The sequence below is a fragment of the Mobula hypostoma genome, chromosome 9, assembly GCF_963921235.1.
Source record: "Mobula hypostoma chromosome 9, sMobHyp1.1, whole genome shotgun sequence".
Lineage (NCBI taxonomy): Eukaryota > Metazoa > Chordata > Chondrichthyes > Myliobatiformes > Myliobatidae > Mobula > Mobula hypostoma.
In genome coordinates, this window is record NC_086105.1 from 126091557 (window position 1) to 126112977 (window position 21421).

At 39.9% G+C, this 21421-nt stretch overlaps 1 protein-coding gene across 3 annotated transcripts in view; it reads left to right on the forward strand.

Moving 5' to 3' along the window:
* Positions 1-21421, forward strand: part of LOC134352025 (myosin-11-like) — a 140461-nt gene that overhangs the window by 105384 nt on the left and 13656 nt on the right. For all 3 annotated transcript variants that reach the window (XM_063059077.1, XM_063059078.1, XM_063059079.1), the window contains 17 exons: positions 3-134; positions 648-854; positions 1579-1716; positions 2553-2676; positions 6092-6263; positions 7400-7612; positions 9861-10005; positions 12279-12485; positions 13440-13544; positions 13904-14056; positions 15485-15733; positions 16055-16267; positions 17273-17485; positions 19059-19220; positions 19495-19623; positions 20439-20527; positions 20908-21031. In XM_063059077.1, coding sequence (XP_062915147.1) covers positions 3-134; positions 648-854; positions 1579-1716; positions 2553-2676; positions 6092-6263; positions 7400-7612; positions 9861-10005; positions 12279-12485; positions 13440-13544; positions 13904-14056; positions 15485-15733; positions 16055-16267; positions 17273-17485; positions 19059-19220; positions 19495-19623; positions 20439-20527; positions 20908-21031 — 2775 coding nt within the window. The remainder of the gene's footprint in view (positions 1-2; positions 135-647; positions 855-1578; positions 1717-2552; positions 2677-6091; positions 6264-7399; positions 7613-9860; positions 10006-12278; positions 12486-13439; positions 13545-13903; positions 14057-15484; positions 15734-16054; positions 16268-17272; positions 17486-19058; positions 19221-19494; positions 19624-20438; positions 20528-20907; positions 21032-21421) is intronic.

The window sequence follows — 21421 nt, forward strand, 5'->3', positions numbered from 1 at the left end:
AGGTTAAGCCACTGCTGCAAGTCACTCGTCAGGAGGAGGAAATGCAACTGAAGGAAGATGAGTTGCAGAGGACAAAAGAAAAACAACAGAAAGCGGAGCTTCACCTTACGGAACTTGAAAAGAAGCACAGCCAGGTAAAGTCAGCTCCTGATATACATGTGTTCCACTGAAACACTTGCCTGGTAACGCAAAATTAGTTTATATGCAATCTTACATTTCTCTTGACTAAATGTATCTGAATACTAAGAGATGGAGTTGTTTAGGGTATCTATCAATGAATAAATTATGTTTTAGTTCCAATTTCTTAGCTTAAAACATCTCTCAACAATGTAAGTTATTTTGAGCTTAATGCAATATATTCACAATTGATTATTTTATGAAATACTTCCCTCTGTAGCATTTCAATTAATTAAACAGAGATGGTCAGTATTAAATGTGTCTTAAAATTAGGTATGAAAAGGATGATTTAGGTTTTAGAATGATTCAATTTTGATAAATATGCAATCATCTCCATACAATGAAATAACAATGTGCATTTATTTTAGAATCATAATTGTTATTTATCATTTCCTTTTAACAATATGGATATTGGAAAGAAGTGTAAATAATCAGGAATAATGATTTTAGGTGTTAATCTGTGTCTTCAGTTAGTGGAAGAAAAGAATTCCCTTCAGGAGCAACTGCAGGCTGAAACGGAGTTGTATGCTGAGGCAGAAGAGATGAGAATTCGCCTAGAAACTAAGAAGCAAGAACTAGAGGAGATCCTTCACGAAATGGAGGCACGAATCGAAGAAGAGGAAGAACGAGGCCAACACATGCTAAACGAGAAGAAGAAAATGCAAACTCAAATCCTGGTATATGAACCTTCATAAAAGTTGGAACTTAAGCTGGGCTAGCTCATCATGATCTCAATCTTGTATTTTTTCCCCTCTCTTTCTAAAAATTCATTTGTGAAATCATCTACACTTTTCTATGATTGTGTGTCTGGTAATATCTTTCTAATAATGGGTAAGATTAATGCAATCATTTCATTTGGGGTCTTTGCTTATTGCAAGGCTGCTATATTGATGACAGATCCCCCAAGTGACGTAGCTCGAGGTTTAACGAATTTTCCACCCAGTCGTTTTATTTTTGTTTATGTTCTGTTTATGTGTGTTGGCACGTGGCCAAGTGGTTAAGGTGTTCGTCTAGTGATCTGAAGGTTGCTAGTTCGAGCCTTGGCTGAAGCAGCGTGCTGTGTCCTTGAGCAAGGCACTTAACCACACATTGCGACAACACCGGTGCCAAGCTGTATGGGTCCTACTGCCCTTCCCTTGGACAACACCAGTGGTGTGAAGAGGGGAGACTTGGGCAACTGCCGGTCTTCCATACAACCTTGCCCAGGCCTGCGCCCTAGAAACTTTCCAAGGTGCAAATCCATAGTCTCAGGAGACTAACAGATGCCTATAAAAAAAATGTTTGGGTATGAAGTATAAGTAGCAGTTAAATCCATTTTATGTCTTAGCTTTTCTTTGCAGGGATTCAGATGAAATTACTCTTATGTAAGTACTTTTCCTAAAGTAAATACTTATTCTAAAGGATTTAGAGGAACAGCTGGATGAAGAGGAAGCTGCACGACAGAAGCTGCAGCTGGAGAAAGTGACCCTCGACGCCAAACTTAAGAAGATTGAGGATGACGTCTTAATCTTGGAAGACCAAAATCTCAAATACGCAAAGGTCAGCATCAGACCCGGCCTATGGAATTCCTGTAATATTAATAGAGACTACCCTGTAAATGAACTGTGGAGTGAATAGTGTAAATTGGTTTATAAATTGTGGACTAAATGAAACAATATGACAGTACTTTCAGGCTTCCTTAGTATTAGGCTAGCACCTCTGAACTTGTTTAGCCACAAAATAGCCAAAGTCATTGTCAACAGAATGGAGAGTAATGCTGAATTTATACCTCACCAGATGCTTCCTTTTAAAGTCAACGAAGTATATTCAGTCAAAGCCAGTGTTACATTGGATCTCATGGGATTTCCTCAGGACGAGCTGGATTACAATTTTCAATAAACTGGACTTGACCTAGCATTTATCGGGGTGGGGAGGAGGGTGGTAAGGGGTGATTACAGAGCGAATGGATTACAGAGGGTGATTTTGTTTCTCTTCTCTTATGAAGTGTCCATTTATTCTGTATTTCTTCGGTTGGTAAGAAATTGGGGGCACTTAAGAGGCTCTTAGATAGGCATGTGGATGATAGAAAGATAGAGGCCTATGGGTGAAGGAAGGGTCAGGCTGGGCTTCGAGGTTGACACAATATCATAGGCTGAAGAGCCTGTACTATGCTGTATTGATCCACACTCTGTGTTCTATGCTTTTTGTGTAGAGGCTAAAGGGTTTAGGATTAAACCAGGAGGTTCAAGTGTAGAGACACAAACATTATGTGCTGCGGCCTGTTCACTTGATGGAACACTAACATCCTGTAAATACGTGAACCTTGAGACGTGGAGAAGGCAGAAACAGCTTGGACACTTGGGTTTAACAATTTCACTATTGTATGCCAATGACAGGAAAAGAAACAGCTGGAGGAGAGGATAGCCGACTTCACCACCAATCTTGCAGAAGAGGAAGAGAAAGCAAAGAACCTGACAAAACTGAAGAATAAACATGAATCGATGATTTCGGAACTAGAAGGTAAAAGGAACAATCTTTCTTATGGTAGTTATTATTAAAAGGCACAATCCAGTAAAATTCTGATGGTATATAGCAGCATATTAAGAGAATATTACCCCCTAAAAATAAAGATCCAAGACAAGACCTTGCAAAATAAAGATTGCTTTTCATCCATCCATTAAAGCTTGCATCCTTGATTAAAGTCACCATTCTCTTTAGTGCACCAGCATAGCCTTTGGCCATCTGAGGAAATGAGTATTTGTTGACCAAGCTCTCAAGCCCAGAAATAAACCTCAGAACCTAACTAGACAGTAGTGATCCATATGTTTCTGAGTCATCGGCTAGCTTATGACAGACACCTCAAAGCACTGTCTTTGGAAATTCCTCCAAGTCCACAGACTGGATCAGTGCCCTCCTCCTGGCTACGTTCTCCAATACCAAGGCTGTAATTATATCCCAACATCAAACTCCTGAACCAGAGTTCAATTGCAGCAAGAAATGATCAGATAAAGAGGGGAAATGATCCCGGAAAAGTGCAACATTCCCACTGACTCATAAGAACACCAGGACCATAACAGCAGTAGACCATCCACCCCTTGACACTGCTCAGCAAATCAACAGATCATAACTGATCCAATCTTAACCTCTAGACCATTTTTCTTCTCTGTCCTCATATCCCCTGATTCTCGAACAGTTTGTAATGTCTGTCAACATCTGCCTTGAATATGAAGACAAAAGAGACTGCAAATGTTGGAATCTGGACTAAAATCAGAACTGTGCCTCAAATTGCATCTGTGGAGGCAACAGGTATAAGTCGATATTTTGTTAGGTCCAGATGCAGGGTCTCAGCTCAAAATGCTGAATACACCTTGCGCCTCCACTGTTGATTACACTATTTATCTCTATTGTTGCTGCTTGACCTACTGAGTTCTTCCAGCATTGTGTTTTCTTCCTGACTTGAATACATCCAATGATTCCAGCTCTGAGGTAGAGAATTCTAGTAATCCATAACTTTCAGAGAGAAAAGTAATTCCTCCTCGTCTCCATTTTAAATGAGCAAAGTCAAATTTGGAAACTACGTCCTCCAGTTGTATATATCCCACCAGGGTAAACATCCTCTCAGTATCCAACCTGGGCCCAGAACACACAGACACCCAGTGCTAATAGCGTTCAAATTACTCTCCCATGCAGCATCTTCTGTCCCATCTTTGGCAGAGTCTTCAGGTCCCACATGGGCCTCATCAGCCACTTAAGTACCCACAAGACTGAAGCAGAAACAATCACGTGGGACTGCCTAAGACGCAGAAAGATCAGAACTGGAGGAGGCATTCTGCTCTTCAAACCTGTTTCAGCATTTCACATGAACTTCATTGACCTGCACCTCAACTCCATCTACCTGCCTTCACTCCACATTCTTCTGTTCTGCAAAAATCAATCCATGTCAGTATCCAAACTTTTGATTAATCTGGTATCTATGTGTTTTGAGAGAAAGGGATGAATACTTCCATTAAACTCAAATCTTTAAATTAATTTTCATTTTAAGATTATTCTTTTTCCTACAATACAGTATCCTAACACAGCAATTAGAAAGTCAATAAAGACAAATTTTAGCATGCCCTAAAGCACAAGAACTTTAAGTGTAAGATAGGTTTTGTTGTATTTACCCTTTAGAGCCTATTTTATTACTTTTGTGCAATCCCAGAACTCAATTACCTTGCAAGTTTGACCACTTCTTAAAGGTATAATATTAAAATCAATGTTAAAATATATGAATTTTATAATAACCTCAACCAAATTTTTGCCCCAAGAAACCTACATCCTGCCAAATAAAAACATTGCACTGTTTTTATTTGAGGTGCAGACGAAACAGAGGAATGAGCAGTCATGGTACAGCTGTTCTTCAGAGTGCAGAGTGCACTGACCCCAGATTACATGAGGACTTCACTTGCAATTTAACAGGCACCATGATCTGCGCCCCCCAGTGGTTGATTGATGCTCGTCTATGATTTAAGCGCATTAAAGATTCTGACAGGACCAAAGATTTATTTTCCAGATAATGTAGTATAAGATTATACAACATTACTGTTTGGATCACTTCAAAACTATAAAGTGCCCTTATATGATCCAATGTATGCAGTAGCTTAATAATCTTCTCTCTACCTATGATACCATTCTGAATTGAATAACTACTTTAATATTAAACTACGACTTTGAAACCTGTTAGTGCCCATGTTGTTTACTTGGATTTTCAGAAGGCCTTTGACTAGATGCCACACGTGAGGCTGCTAAACAAGAAAAGAGTCCATGATATTACAGGAAAGATACTAGCATGGATAGAACACATGAGATTCACCCAGCATTTTGTGTGTGATTAGCTGACTAGCAGAAGGCAAAGAATGGGAATAAAGATTCCTTTTCTGACTGGCTGCCCATGACTAGTGTTGTTCTGCAGGGGTCGATGTTGGGTTTGCTACTTTTCGCGTTACATGTCAAAGATCTGGATGATGGAATTGATAGCTTTGTGGCCAATTTTGTGGATGATGCAAAGGTAGGTGGAGGGGCAGACAGTGATGGGGTATCAGGGAGCCTATAGAAGGACTTAGACAGATTAGGCGAGAGGGCAAAAAAGTAGAAGACAGAATACACTTACGCACTTTGGTAGAAATAAAGGTGTGGACTAATCTCTAAATGGAGCAAATTCATAAATTGGAGATACAAAGGGACTTGGGAATCGTTGGAGTTCTCCGAACATTAACTTGCAAGATGAGTCAGTAGTGAGGAAGGCAAATACAATGTTAGCGTACATTTCGAGAGGACTATATAAAAGCTAAGACATAATGCTGAGGCTTTATAAGGCATTGGTCAGATCACATGTGGGGTATTGAGAGCAGTTTTTGACCCCATACTAAGGAAGAATGTGCTGGCATTGGAGAGGGTCCAGGGGAGGCTTACAAGAATGATACTGGGAATGAAAAGTTTAATGTATGGGGAGTGTTTGATGGCTTTGGGCCTGTTCTTGCTGGATTTTAGAAGACTGAGGGGTAGTCTAACTGAAACCTGCCACGTATTGAAAGACTTGGACAGAGTGGACATGGAGAAGATGCTTTCAATAGTGGGAGATCTAGGACCAGAGGGCATAGCCTCAAAATAGAAAGGCATCCCTTTAGAACAGATGAGGAGGAAATTTATTCGGCCAAAGGGTGGTGAATCTGTGGAATTCAGTGCCACAGTCAGCTGTGAAGGCGAGGTCACTGGGTATATTTAAAGCAGAGTTTGATAGGTTGACACCAAAAGTTATGAGGAGAAAGCTGGAGAATGGGGTTGAGAAGGAAAATAAATCAGCCATGATAGAATGGCGGAGCAGACTCAATGGGCCAAATTACCTACTTCTGCCACCATGTCTATGGACAATAACGAGATCTCTGCACCATTACAGTGCGGCTGAAGAAGGAAGAGAAGACCAGACAGGAGCTCGAGAAGCTGAAGAGGAAGCTAGAGGGAGAAGGATCAGACCTGCACGAACAGCTGGCAGAACTTCAGCAGCAGATCGCAGAACTGAAGATGCAGCTGGCCAAGAAAGAGGAGGAATTGCAGGCTACAATCAACAGGTAGAAAAACGGGGCAAAATTCCAACCAGTTAGTCCATTGCTTCACTGTAAAACATCTAAACCCTCTGCAAAAAAAGCAGCCATTTTGCTCCTTTCATAAGACAATTGAAAACATGGTCTAATTGGTTGTGATCTGTATTCTCCAGTAACTAGATCGCACACTTCTATTGCCCTTTATACTATTATCCTACAGTATGAATCGAGTTGCTTTTATTGAAAATTGAATGTTATTTCCTTTATCAAAGCCATGAATCAAACAATTAAATGCATTATACTCTAATCATAAGTGAAACTGCAGCAAAGGTCACCTGGTCTTAGAAGGCTAATCTCTTTCAAACCAAGTTTTCAGCAGTTTTGAACTGCAGTATGTGATGAATTTGAATAATACGAGACAGTAACCTCGCAGCATTAGAAGTTGCAGCGTAGCTTGATGCATTTCAGTAATACTGCGTCAGACACAGTTCCACATCAGTTATCTGATGTCATCCCAGTAAATCTACATTGTAACTCTTACATGATCCAAATGACCCTAAGGTAGTCCAAAACATCACATAATTCAAAGTTCAAAGTAAATTTCTTATCAAAATACATATATGTTGTCATATACGACCCCAAGATTCATTTTCTTTCAGGCGTTCACAGTAAATACAAAAAACTCAATAGAATCAATGAAACACTACACCCAACAGGACAGGCCATCTGTCACCTGAACTTTGTCTCAGGACCTCTTCGTCTTTGGATCAGTGCCAGATTCTGAATCCTATTTGTTTTATTGCCTCTAAAGATTATGTCACCAATATTCTTATCCTTAATCTCATCACTTTAACTGTTCTGCTTCATTCAGCAAAGGGCATGGTCCCACTTTACCCTTCATTGATCTCAATTTTGCCAATGAATAATTTGAGTAGTATTTTACCAAATGCATTTGATAACTCAAACATACAGATACACCACGCGCTTTTTTTCTAGATGTTACTCAGGTTGAATAATGGCACCACCAGCAGGGTTGGATACATGATACTAGTCTTTGAAAACATCAGATAGGAGAATGTTAGCCTTTCCCTTGCCACCTATATTCCATGTTCGAAACATTGTGGTAATAGTTCCTGTGGATTAACAGAATCATGTTCAAATAGGCTTGATGAAGAAACTGCACTAAAGAACAATGCTCTGAAGAAAATCCGCGAGTTGGAAGCCTTTATATCAGATCTTCAGGAAGATCTAGACTCGGAGAGGGCAGCTCGGAACAAGGTGGAGAAACAGAAGAGAGATCTGGGTGAAGAGTTGGAAGCCCTAAAGACGGAACTTGAAGATACTTTAGACAGCACAGCGACACAGCAAGAATTGAGGTACCTCAGTACTTTTTTGTATTAACAATACAAACAAAAACAAGTTTAAACATTTGTTAAAGCACAGAATAGTGAGCTGAATGTCAAATGGTAGAGGAACATTCTGCCCAATCTTTACACTAGAAAGAACATCTACTGTGACCATGACCAGGCGCCAGTAGCGTAGTGGTTAGCACGATGCTATTACAGCTCGGGCATTGGAGATCAGAGTTCGATTCCAGAGTCCTCTGTAAGAAAGTTTGTGTGATTTTTCCCGTGTGCTTGTGGCTTTCCTCCAGGTTCTCCAGTTTCTCCCGCAGTCCAAAGGCGTACCAGTTAGTAGGTTAATTGGTCATTGTAAATTGTCCTGTGATTAGGCTAGGGTTAAATAAGTGGGTTTCTGAGCAGTACAGCTTGAAGGCTTGGAAGGGCATGTTCTGTGCTGTATTTCTAAATTAAAAAAAAATTAAAACTTGCATAGTGAGGCTGCAAGCTTAATGTAAAAATCCGTTTCGATGCAATTTTTGTCAAATGCAACGGTATAACAAATGAGAGGGATAAAAAACTTAACAGAAATGTCATTGTAATTTAGATGAGAAAATCCGGGCTGTAGTTTAGAGTCATAGAGTAGTACAGCATGGAAACAGGGTCTTCAGCCTAATTCACCCACATTGATCTGATTTGCCTGTGTTTGGTCTGTATCCCTCTAAACCAGGGATTCCTTATCTTTTTATGCCATGGACCCCTACCATTAACCAAGGGGTCTGTGGAATCTAAACCCTTTCTATCCATGTATTTATACAAATATCTTTTAAATACTGTTGTTGCACTTGCCTCAACCACTTTGTCTGGCAGCTCATTCCACAAGAGCACCACCCTCTCAATGAAGAGGTTGCTCCTCAGATCCCTCTTAAGTCTTCACTTCTCACCATAAACCTATGCCCTCTCATTTTTAGTTCTTCTTCCCTACAAAGAAGACTATCTATACCCCTCAATATCCTTTGTTCCAAGGAAAGAAGTTCAAGTCTGGCCAACCTCTCTTCGGGCCCTCGAATCCTAGCAGCTTTCTCATAAATTTTCCATTTTAGTGGTGTCTTTCTTCTAACAGAGTGACCAAAACAATACAGATACTCCGAGTGTGGTCTCACCAATGTACTATATAACTCTAACATAAAGTCACAACTCCTGTACTCATTGCCCTGCCTAACAAAGGCCAGCGTGCCAAATGCCTTCTTCACCATTCTGTCTACCTGTGAAATCACTTTCAGTGAACAATGTACTTGTACTCCACGTCCTCACCTCCACCACATTCCCCAGGGCCCAGCTATACACTGTATAAGTCCTACTCTGGTCTGACTTCCCAAAATGCAATATTTCACTTAAATTGAACGAAAGCCATTTGCCAGTCTTCAGCCCATTTACCCAGCTGATCAATACCCTCCTGTAATTTTTGATAACCTTTTTCACTATCTACAATACCACCCATTTTAGTATCATCCACAAACGTACTAACCATACCTTGTTCTTTCACATCCAAGATGTTTATTGAATAACAAACAACAAATGTCCCAACACCAAATTCTGTGGCACACCACTGGTCACAGATTTCCAATCTCAGAAACGCCATTCAACCATCACTCTCCGCTTCCAACTTTAGACTTTAAAATTCACTTGTCTGTACATGTGACAAGTGAATCATAACACAAAGGTTTTTACTCCCTCACATTGTGGGATGGGTGTAAGATTTAAGTAAATTCTAAAGAATCCATTTAGCTATCCCTCCTTGATCCCCTGATCCAACTTTCCAGACTAGCCTGTCATGCAGCACCTTATGGAGACAATGTCCACTGCCCTGCCTTCACCTATCCTCTTAGTTACCCCTTCAAGAAACACTACAAGATTTGTCAGACCTGATTTCCCACACCACAAAGCCGTGCTGACTACACCTAATTAGACTTTGCCTATTCAAATGTTGCTAGATCCTGTCAAAATACCACCCAGCATCTTACCCACACTGATGTCAGACTCACTGCCCTGTACGACACTGGCTCGTCCTTTCTACATTTTTTAAATAATGATACAACATTAGCCATTCTTGGTTCCTCCGCAGCTTTACCTGTGGTAAGTTATCCAACGTAATGACCAGAGCCCTCATCATCTCCAGTTAACCATTTCCCTAAATTTGCCAGCCTTGCCCTACACCCTGGCAGGGATCGGCTGCTCCGGGACCCTTGACATTCACACATTTCTTTCCTTCTCATACACACAGGGCTAAGAGAGAACATGAGGTTACAGAGATGAAACGAGCTTTGGAGGAAGAGACGAGGACACATGAGGCTCAAGTCCATGAAATGCGACAGAAGCACAGTCAAGCAATAGAGGAAGTAACAGAACAGCTGGAGCAAGTAAAACGGGTACGTGAGAAATGTGAGGCGATAAAGCAGTAATGCTGAGTTTAAACACTACAGTGTAAATGTTATTCCAAAAGCTAACATGTTGAATGTCAATAGCAAAAACATAGATGGTGTATTCTACTAGAAAGAAACCAAGACAAGAAGTGTCTTACATTTCAAAAGTTGTTGTGTAAAACAAAACCTGGAATGCTCAAGATAACAGACAAGGAAGCAGTACTCAAAAGTGATTCGAGAAAAGTATCAGGAGGAAATCAGCTGGTCAGGCCTCCAGCACTGTCACACGTTGCTTCGGATTTCCAGCATCTGTAGTTTCTTGCATCTTCACAAAAGTGATTACGTTAGCAACAAAAGAGCAGAACATACAAAGAAAGATCATTAAAAAATGGTTACGATTTCTAATGTTAAAAAAGATAAATGTAAGTGAGCAGTACCAGAATGCACAATAAGGTTGCTCAATTAATTGTCCAGGTATCTACAGTATATAAGGGGAAACCATATTATTGCTGTTATAGCATCAGGTTCAGGGTTTGTTATCACTGACACGTCATGCAATTTGTTGTTTTGTGGCAGTAGTACATTGCAATTTTACATAAAACAGTACTAGAAGTTACTAGAAGAAATATATTAAAATAAGTATATAGTGCAAAAAAAGAGCAAAGAAGTGAGGTAGTGGTCATGGACCGTTGGGAAATCTGATGGCGGAGGGGAAGAAGCCGTTTCCATACACCGAGTACACATCTCCAGGCCCTCGTACCGCCTCCCTGACGGTGGTAACGCGAAGAGGACATGTGAGGGCCCGTAGTATGTTTGCAGGGTGAACAAGGCAGGGAGGTGAATGCCCAAAATATTCAATTCAAAGGAAAAACAGGCAAAAAGGAAAAGGAGGTGGGCTGACATTGATATAACAAATGAATCAGAATAATATTGCCTACAAGATCAAATACAGCAAGACTGGATGGAACCAATAAATACAAAATATTGGTAGTGTTTGTCTTAAGGCCCCTGTGAGGCATGTGGGTTGGGTCTTTATGCTGGCTGCTTTACTGAGGCTGTGAAAAGTGTCGACAGAGTCCACGGAGGGGTGGCTGGTTTCCATGATGTGCTGAGCTACGTCTGCAACCCTCTGCAGTCTCTTGTGGTCCTGGCAGAGCAGTTGCCATATTGAGCCATGATCCATCAGGATAGGACGTGTCAATAAAAGTTGGCGGGGGTCAAAGGAGACATGCCAAATTGCTTTAGCTCGCTGAAGAAGTAGAGTCACTGGTCCACATTCTCTCCAAACTCTCATCAGCTGTCCCCCCCCCCACCCCCACAGACTTCACCACTCACCCATACATTCAGGGTACTTTACCGTAGCCAATTAACCCAGCAACTCACACACCCAAAGAACGTGGGAGGAAATCGCAGCAGCTGGAGCAAACCAACGGGAACATGCAAATTCCGCGCACACAGCGCTGGAGATCGGAATTGACCTGTGCTCTGTTTTGCTGTGCCAAAATGTTGATGTACAAAGGAATCTGGTGGTCCTTGTATTTCAAAAAACAACATTGCAGGTGAAACAAGTGATTAAGAACACAACTTGTACGTTGCTCTTCATTACAAGAGATTTTGAACACAGGAGCCAGGAGATCTTTCTACAAGTATACAGGATCTTAGTGAGACCCCACCTGGAATACAATGTGCAGCTTTGAGCTTTGTACCTAAGAAAGGCTGTACTTGTCATAGAGGGACTGCAGTAGCAGCTCGTCAGACTGATCCCAAGCATTACCAGTTTAGGGATGGAAGGACTTTCAGTCTTATTCTGATTCACACGAGGACTGGTTGAGTCAACTTGATTTGAATACACAAGTGTTTAGAAACCTAGTTGAAACATACAAAATTCCAATAAGCATTTACATGCATGATGCAGGGATATCTCTCCCTACACTGGAGTCCAGCACCAGAGGGGTCACTGTCTCAAGATTCAGGGCAGGACTTTTAAGACTGAGATGAAAGGAAATTTCTTCATGCAGAGTTTGGTAAACCTATGGAAGGCTTTACCACAGATGATTATGGAGGTATAGTCTCTGAATGATATGAGAGAAATGGGTAGATTTCTAAACTTAAAAAGGAGTATGTGGAGAGAGGAAGAATATCATTTCAAGATGGAGGATCAGCCATGATTGTATTGGGTGTTGATCAGGCTTGCGGGACCAAATGCTTCACACCTATTTCTCTTGTTCTATCTTTTTAACTATTTATACTTTTAAACAAATGTTCTTTACATTCTGCAGGCTAAAGCTAACCTTGAGAAAAACAAACAGACCCTCGAGGAGGAGAATAGTGATCTCTCAAATGAGGTCAGGATGCTGTCCACAGCTAAAGCCGAATTGGAGCACAAGAAGAAAAAGCTGGAGAGCCAAGTGCAGGAGTTCCAGGTTAAAGTGTCTGATGGAGAACGTGCTCGGACTGAGCTCAACGACAGAGTGCATAAATTACAGGTCAGCATGAATTCTCTGACGCGGACTAAACATTTGTGCATTTGTTGGTGTTTTGTGATAATTTTATGAAGTAAAACTTATTACAATGGACTTTAACTCCTGTCAAGGCATGTTAGCCAGAAATGTAAAGGCTAAAAGAAATCTTCTACCACATAAGGCCTGTACAGAGTAATGTTTTATTTTGTCAGTAGTGTTCCCAGAAAGCTCAGTATGTTTCGTGTACCTGTGTTCCAAACTACAGCGATGAAGTTCAATACTTTGTTAGGTTAGGTTACCCAGTTTTCAATACTTTGTTGTATTAAGTTACCCCATTACCAGTTGAAAGTCACAATTCATTTGTGCACAGAAAGAAAAAGAAGAAGCTGTCTATTCTTGGCCATTTACCCATTGACCTGATGGAAAGTCTTTTCCTCAGATGACATGAGAGGGCAGCATGAGCTTTGGTCATCGCACAACCCCCTGCTTGCATCTACAGTCATGGATTCTTTATCTATTTGTCATGTGGCACAAAACCATCAAAACATTTAAACAAAGTCAAAAAGTCAAGCCAAAAGTAAATTATCTAACTATGTAGCAGCCTTTACAGAAATCTTCCAATTTGAATCAAATGTATTCCAAGCAGTAAGATGTGGCATGTCAAACATCGAACTTTGCCAGCAACCTGCTTTGCAGAACTTTTAAATTTTCCACCAATACATTTAATGGCGCATCTTCAGATTTGGCTGAGGGATGTCCACTCCCTCTTGGGTCAGTTGAAGCCAGTGGGTTTAATTGTTGAACACATGATGATTGATCACTATTGTCTAGTTTCACACCTGAGTAAGATATTGCAGTCACCAGTTCTAATGCATTGTACTGTGAATCGATTCATCTGGGAAAGGGAAAGAAGAAAACTGAAACATACACAAAAAGGAATGAGAAGACTGATTACATACTTTGACCTTTTTTCAACAGAGCGAGCTCGACAATGTTACCGCCATACTTAATGAAGCTGAAGGTAAATCAATTAAACTTGCAAAGGACGTGTCAAGTATCAGTTCCCAACTTCAGGACACACAGGTGACTGAAACGTTTACATTACCTAACTTACAAGCTTGTTACAAAAGTAACAAAGATCAATATAAGGAATGTAGATCTTCTGGAATGTCCTATTTTTAAAATAAATGTTGATGAAGGATATCTTCTTAAAAATAGTTAAGAGAATGTAATCATAGAAGTTTTTTCTTTGTTCAACTACATGGCTGTTTTAGTAAAAATATGTCCCTTAGGTTTATCTTTTTATAAAGTTTATAATCTCAAAAATAAATTCTTGAAGCTCCTGCATGCTCTGTTTAATAACCAAGTGCACTGAATAAAGATTAGGATCGATGGGTTCTACTCTCAACTTGTTACAAAGTTCTTTCTCTGTGCTTCTACAGGAACTACTTCAGGAAGAGACCCGGCAAAAGCTGAATTTGTCGACTCGTTTGCGTCAGTTAGAGGATGACAAGAACAGTCTCCAAGAGCAATTGGATGAAGAGGGAGAAGCCAAGAGAAACCTGGAGCGTCAGATATCCACCTTAACAATACAGGTACACAAAGCTTTGCCACTTTCATTTGTACTAGTCTACAGCACATCAGCTAGAATCTGCAAGCTAAACAGCATAATGGTTATTTCCTATTGCACATTTTTGATCTGAAATAGAAACTTCCCTTCCTTACATATATTGACAGAAATTACAGACAGTTAATTATTAGAGCTATACCCCACCCCTTATCCAAATAAAAATAAAATTAAAAAAAAAAAGAGATTACGCATAGATTCCACCCCTCTGACTCTCAATACAGCAGCCCCTGAGGGCTGCGTACTGAGTCCCCTCCTTTACTCCCTGTATACCCATGACTGTATCGCCACCCACAGCTCCAACTTACAAACTAAATTTGCCGATGACACTACATTGATTGGCGTTATCTCAAACAATAACGAGGTGACCTACAGGGAGGAAGTCATCTCTCTGACACAGTGGTGTCAAGAAAACCACCTCTCCCTCAATGTCGCAAACACAAAGGAGCTGGTTGTGGACCACAGGAGGAATGGAGACTGGGTAACCCCTATTGATATCAATGGATCTGGGGTTGAGAGGGTAAACAGCTTCAAGTTCCTCGGTGTCCACATCACCGAGGACCTCACGTGGTCTGTACATACCAGCTGTGTGGTGAGAAAGGCACAACAGCGCCTCCTTCACCTCAGACGGTTCAGGAAGTTTGGTATGGGCCCCCAAAATCCTAAGAACTTTCTACAGGGGCACAACTGAGAGCATCCTGACTGGCTGCATCACTGCCTGGTATGGGAACTGTACTTCCCTCAATCACAGGATTCTGCAGAGAGTAGTGCAGACAGCCCAGTGCATCTGTAGTTGTGAACTTCCCATGATTCAGGACACTTACAAGGACATGTAAAAAGGGCCTGAAAGATTATTGGGGACCCAAGTCATCCCAACCACAACCTATTCCAGCTGCTACCATCCGGGAGGCATTACCGCAGCATAAAAGCCAGGGCCAACAGGCTCCGGGACAGCTTCTTCCACCAAGCCATCAGACTGATGAACTCATGCTGATTTGAGTGTACTCTATATTACATTGACTGTTCTATTTATTATAAATTATTGTAAATTACTATGATTGCACATGGCACACTTAGATGGAGATGTAACATAAAGATTTTTACTCCTCGTGTATGTGAAGGATGTAAGAAATAAAGTCAATTCAATTCAACAAACTTCCTACATCCTACACGAGTGTTAGTATTCTCCCATCAGCTAATTCTCATTACTCTAAAATTATATTGGGAATTCAATTTTTGTTGTTTTTCAGTTTGTGGGATGCTGTGTTGTACAGAATGGTTACCACATTTGTCTGCATATTAATATGGCTGTACTTCAGAAATAACTTAAATTATTCAATGTTCGACAAGTTTGAAAGTGTTTTATATTTTAATACAAGCATTGATTTCCTTATAGCTGTCAGATGCCAAGAAGAAATTAAATGATGATGCTTCTACACTGGAGAGTCTCGAGGAGGGAAAGAAGAAACTTCAGAGGGAAATTGAAGCGATTACGCAGAACTTCGAAGAAAAGGCAGCGGCTTATGACAAATTAGAGAAAACAAAGAACAGGCTACAGCAAGAGCTCGATGACCTTCTGGTGGACTTAGACAACCAGAGACAACTAGTTTCCAATCTGGAGAAGAAACAAAAGAAATTTGATCAGGTCAGACATCACTTTAGAACAAACCATTTTCATTTTCCAAACTAAGATAGCAAATTTTCATTAAAGAGTTTTTACAAACTTGATAAACTCTGGTAGCTTTATTGAATAGAACCACAGTGATGCCAGTTCACCAAGCAAATTTTCCAATTTTTTTTCTTTTAATACATTTAGAATAAATATAATCACTTTTACTTTGAGCATTTAATTTTAATTCCATTATTCAAAGTGTAAAATACTGTAAAAATTGACACCTTAGATCAATTTAATTTCATTGTAATTATTTGCAGCTAAGATGTGTGTTGTGTATTTTCATTCTTTCAGCTGCTGGCAGAAGAGAAGAACATCTCTGCAAAATATGCAGATGAAAGGGATAGGGCAGAAGCAGATGCTCGAGAAAAGGAGACAAAGGCCTTGGCATTGACCCGTGCTTTGGATGAAGCACTGTCAGCCAAGGAAGACTTGGAGAGGCTCAATAAGCAACTGAGAGCTGAAATGGAAGATATTGTGAGCTCCAAAGATGACGTAGGAAAGAATGTAAGTGCACAAAAATCAAAACATTCAAACATGTTTGTAGACTATCTTTGAATGCAGCAACACGCCCCAGGATATTTCAGAGGAGCATCAATAATGAAAATGTTATATGAGCTACTTAGAGCAGATGACAATAAACTTTGTCAAGTAAGAAGTTTTTGAGTACTGTGTTAAAGAGAGAAGGAGAGGTGGAGAGATACTGAGGGAAATACAAAGCTAAGGGTGTGATCAGCTGAAGGCTGAGTTGTTAGATTATGTCCTTCCAATTTAGGGATGCCTATGAGACCAGAACTGCAGGGGAACAGAACAATGGGAGCCGTAAAGTTAAGGAGAGATGAGGCAGGAAAAATAGCTGGAACTTTAAAGTAAATCTGAATAGGCACTTGTACATTTTTCAAAATCTTACCTGGCCATTAATAAAAAAAGAAATGTTTCTTGATGATGTTTGGGATGGTAACTTCTAGCAGTGTACTCACAGGACTTTGGAAGAATAAGGGGGAGGGAGCTCACTGAAAGCTATCAAATATGAAAAGATCTGGATAGAGTGAATGTAGAGTGGATGTTTCCTGTAGTGGGAAAGTCAAAGACCAGAGGGCACAGCCTCAGAATACAAGTATGTCCCTTTAGAACAGATATGAGAGGAATTTCTTTAGCCAGAGGGTAGTAAATCTGTGGAATTCATTACCACAGGTGGTAGTGGAAGCTAGTCATTGGATATATTTACAGTGGAGATTGATAGGTTCTTGATTAATCAGGGTGTTAAAGGTTGCGTGGAGAAGGCAAGAGAATGGGGTTGAGAGGGTTAATAAATCCGCCATGATGGAGTGATGGAGCACACTCAATGGGCTGAATGGCCTAATTCTGTTCCTATGTCTTATGACCTCATGGTCTAAGACAAGGCATCTTGTTTTTAAAATTTCGTCTTTACATTTAGGAGTAGGTATCTTTTCCCCAGGGTTTTTTTGGCTCAAACAATTCATCACCTCACTTTATCCCTCTGCAATTAAGGTCCACGATCTGGAAAAATCTAAACGTACCTTGGAGCAACAAGTGGAGGAGATGAAGACTCAATTAGAAGAACTTGAAGATGAGCTCCAGGCTACAGAGGATGCCAAGCTAAGACTAGAGGTCAACTTACAAGCCCTGAAAGCACAGTTTGATCGTGACTTGCAATCCCGTGATGAGCAGAATGAGGAGAAGAGGAGGCAGCTTGTTAAGCAGGTAAATTAATTAACCAAAATTCAGTCCACTTGCTCAACAAATTCAACATCCATGCTTCTTTCCTGAAAAAATAATCAACTTTGGATTCAAGGTGGTAATTCAATTTGAAACATTGTTGTTTTCAGTAAAACATTGGACTCTCTGTTATGGAGAGGAAAACACCGTCATTATAGGAAGCACAATTATACCAAATATTAGCATTACTAATCAACTCCAGATAGCAGATGTTAAAAGGAGTTTCGATCTAGATGGAAAGTCAAGAAAATAAATTAAAACAAAATAAACGAGAACAAACAAGAGAAACAGAGAAAAGTGTAATGAATGAGAATGATTTGGGTATGGATATAGGAGGTGTGATCAGTAGGTGTGGATATGACATGAAGATTGGTGGAGTTGTTGACAGTGTGGAGCGTGATCTTAGGCTTCAAGGTGATATTGAAGAAATGGTGATGTAAGCTGAGAAATCGTAGAAGTTGTTTAATCCTAATAAACGTCAGGTAATGGATAAGTTTTGGTCAAGCCTGCTACAGGAAAGATGTTAATGAACTGTAACAATTACAGAGAATTACAAGGATGTTCCCAGGCCTCAGGGGATTGAGTTGTAGAGAGGAGTTGGACAGCCTAAGACCAGGGGATGATCATATGGAGGTGTATAAAACCATGAGGAGCACATCTAGGGTTAATGCCTCAGTGTTTATCCCTGCCTTGGGAAATTGGGAACTAGAGAGAAAAGGTTTGACGGTAAGAGGGGAATGATTTAATAGAAACTTGAGACCCAATTACTTTTATAAACGTAGAGTACAGCATGTCCATGGATTGAGCTGCAGAGGAGGTGGTTGAGGCAGGTACATCAACAACTTCTAAAAGATAGTTGTATATGAATTGGAAAGATTTAGAAGGATATGGGCCAAACGCAGGAAAATAGGATGATCTTAGATGGCCATATTGGTTGGCATAGACCAGTTAGGTCAAAGGACTGTATAATTACCACAGACAGAACCAACATCAGGAGGCCTGGCCTAACATTTGCAGCTTTCCCAGGGTGTTCTACTCCACTGTCACCATGAAATCTTGCAATCCATGATGCAAAGCAAGTTGCCTTCTACAGGGCTTTATGCATAATATTAACTTTGAATATCAATCAACAACCAAGCTAGTAGATATACTTACTAGATAAGTTACATAGCATCAATCAGCTGTATTTGTAGCAGTTATATTTAGTTTATGGCTTATTTGCTTAAATTTTTTTAATGAATGTGAAAAAGCGTATCAATATTTGATACATTATTTAACTGAATATTACAATAGTACAATATAACTGAAGACTGCATTGTTCAGAAGAATGGAAAGAAAATGAATTGCTGGAGTTTAACCTTAATATAACTCAATAATAACAGATGCACAACTTAAACATAGCAAAGCAGTTCAGTGAAATACTAATTCACAGCAACCCAGTGATTCTACTAGAGTAGTTCTTAAATATAGGTGCTAAATGATTAGCAAAGTAAATTACTGGAAGTTGGAACGTGGAACAAAGCTCAAAGTCACAACATCAAACTTTGTTTACATTTAGGTGCATGAGCTCGAATCTGAACTGGAAGATGAACGTAAACAGCGCACATTGGTGGCCGCTGCCAAGAAGAAGCTGGAGATTGACTTGAGTGACCTTGAAGGTCAGGTGGAAGTTGCCGTCAAGGGACGTGAAGAGGCCATAAAGCAACTAAAAAGACTTCAGGTGGATGATTACAATTTGATTAACGAAAATTACTCCAAAACCAATTGGTTTTAACTATGCCAAGTAATGAGACAATTTACTTACAGCTAAAGTATCCTCATACGAGAACATATTAATCATTAGCATCATTTAATTTATTTAAAAAATATATAGTTCAGAAACTTCTTATTGCAATAGATATTCTAGTTTCTAAAATAGTTGATCACACTCATCTAGTTAATAGCACCGGTTGGTTTCAACAGTTCAATTGAACACTTGTGACTTCATTCAACAGGCTCAGATGAAGGATTACCAGCGTGAACTTGAGGATGCCCGCAACTCCAGAGAGGAGGTCCTGGCTCAAGCCAAAGAGAATGAGAAGAAAAACAAGAGTCTAGAGGCAGAACTTCTCCAACTCCAGGAGGTGAGCATAAAGAAATAAATGTCACCAAAGCATCTTGCCCTTTTCCTCTTTAGTCTAAAAACTCTCTCCTTCGTAAGATAAGGATGACCATCTTTTCTATATCAAATCCAGGAGATCAGTATGCAAGCCTAGGCAAGTAACCAGGAAGGGAGAGATATCTTGTACAATGTAGCTAGGCAACCATTGTTAGTCACCTGTATTTCAATAAATGCAAATTGCAAACTGCAAGTGAAATTTAATTTGGTTAACCCAGAGATGAAATCACACTGTTAGATTCAGACTCCATCTAAAACTTATAAATTGACATGCTTCAAACTCATTGACACTACCACCCTTGGCTTTGCATGCCAATGAATGGTGCAGAACACGCTAATGCAGATTTCTGTTGGATGTATTAGTTGTGTAGGTTCCTAAGTATGCTCTTTCCCCAAGTGCAACCCCATCTACCACAGATTTTCTTTTCAACTCTCTGAACTTTTTATTCCAGTGTGCCTTTATTAAAAGTGACTGAGCATAGATCTCCATCCCGTAGTGTCTGTCTTAACAGTTCTATTCTATCCATATCTGCTCTTTGGTGCTGTACAATTTTCCCCAAATTTCTAATTCTAACCCCTGCAATTTTTACTGCCTTCGTGTATTTATCCAATAAATATTATGTATAGTATCTAAAGCTTAATTGTAAAACTTTAAAAAGTAGTTAAGGACTTGACTTTCAGCTACAGTAGCAGCATCATTAAACGCGATTACCACAATAATGCCTCCACTATATAATTTTCCCTTTGTTTCAATTAATTATCTCTTCCTTCCTCGTCAAGGATTTGGCGGCTGCAGAACGTGCTCGCCGACACGCTGAGCAGGAGAAGGAGGAACTCGCTGAGGAGTTAGCAGGCAATGTCTCTGGAAAGTATGTATTAAGAAGTTCCTGATTTCTCTGTACTCCTGCTAAAATGCAGTTTGCTACTGCCTGATAACTTGCTTCATTGATTCAACCACTATATAAGGTAAACAGGAGTCATGTTGTAGACTTGTTTCCAAGCACACCTGAAAATTTACATTCTGTTGGGTAAAGTGAGTGGTAGCTCTTCAATCAGCAGCATAAACATTTTCCGGACTCCAGTTTTAATGAATAAGTAAATTATCTAAATTGTCCAGAATTCAGAATGATCAATAGCACTCAAGAAAGGCAAATTAAATATAAAAGCTAGTTGTAATTAAACAAATACTGTATTCTGAAAACTCTGAGTTTGTGGGTCGAGTTCACCAGACTTTGAAAACACCTTACAGGTCCGCTCTACTGGATGAGAAGCGCCGTCTGGAGACAAGAATATCTCAGATGGAAGAAGAGCTTGAAGAAGAGCAGAGTAACATGGAATCACTGAACGATCGCCTCAGGAAAGTGATTCAGCAGGTACAATACTAGAGAAACTCTGATCACTTTGTCTCACCGAGTTTAACATTTGATAGCTATGTTCCCACAAAGCAGATGATTGTCCAGATAACAAGTTGGGGTTCAAATCCCATACCTATATCCAATTCTATATATACACACACACCAACATTGTCACTTAGAATTTACTAGACAAAACATTGGGAATATCCCACACTATGTCTATATAACTCTTTAAATAATGATCATTAACCTTTTATTAGGTTGATATGTCAGTCTGTTCCAATCTTGGGGATGTTTTGTATTAAACCATGGCTTTTTTTTAATAGCTAGGCCATCAAATTACATATTACTTTATCATAGACATTCAGAGCTTTTGTCAGGAAATTGGAGTGTGTAGCATGTGTTTTG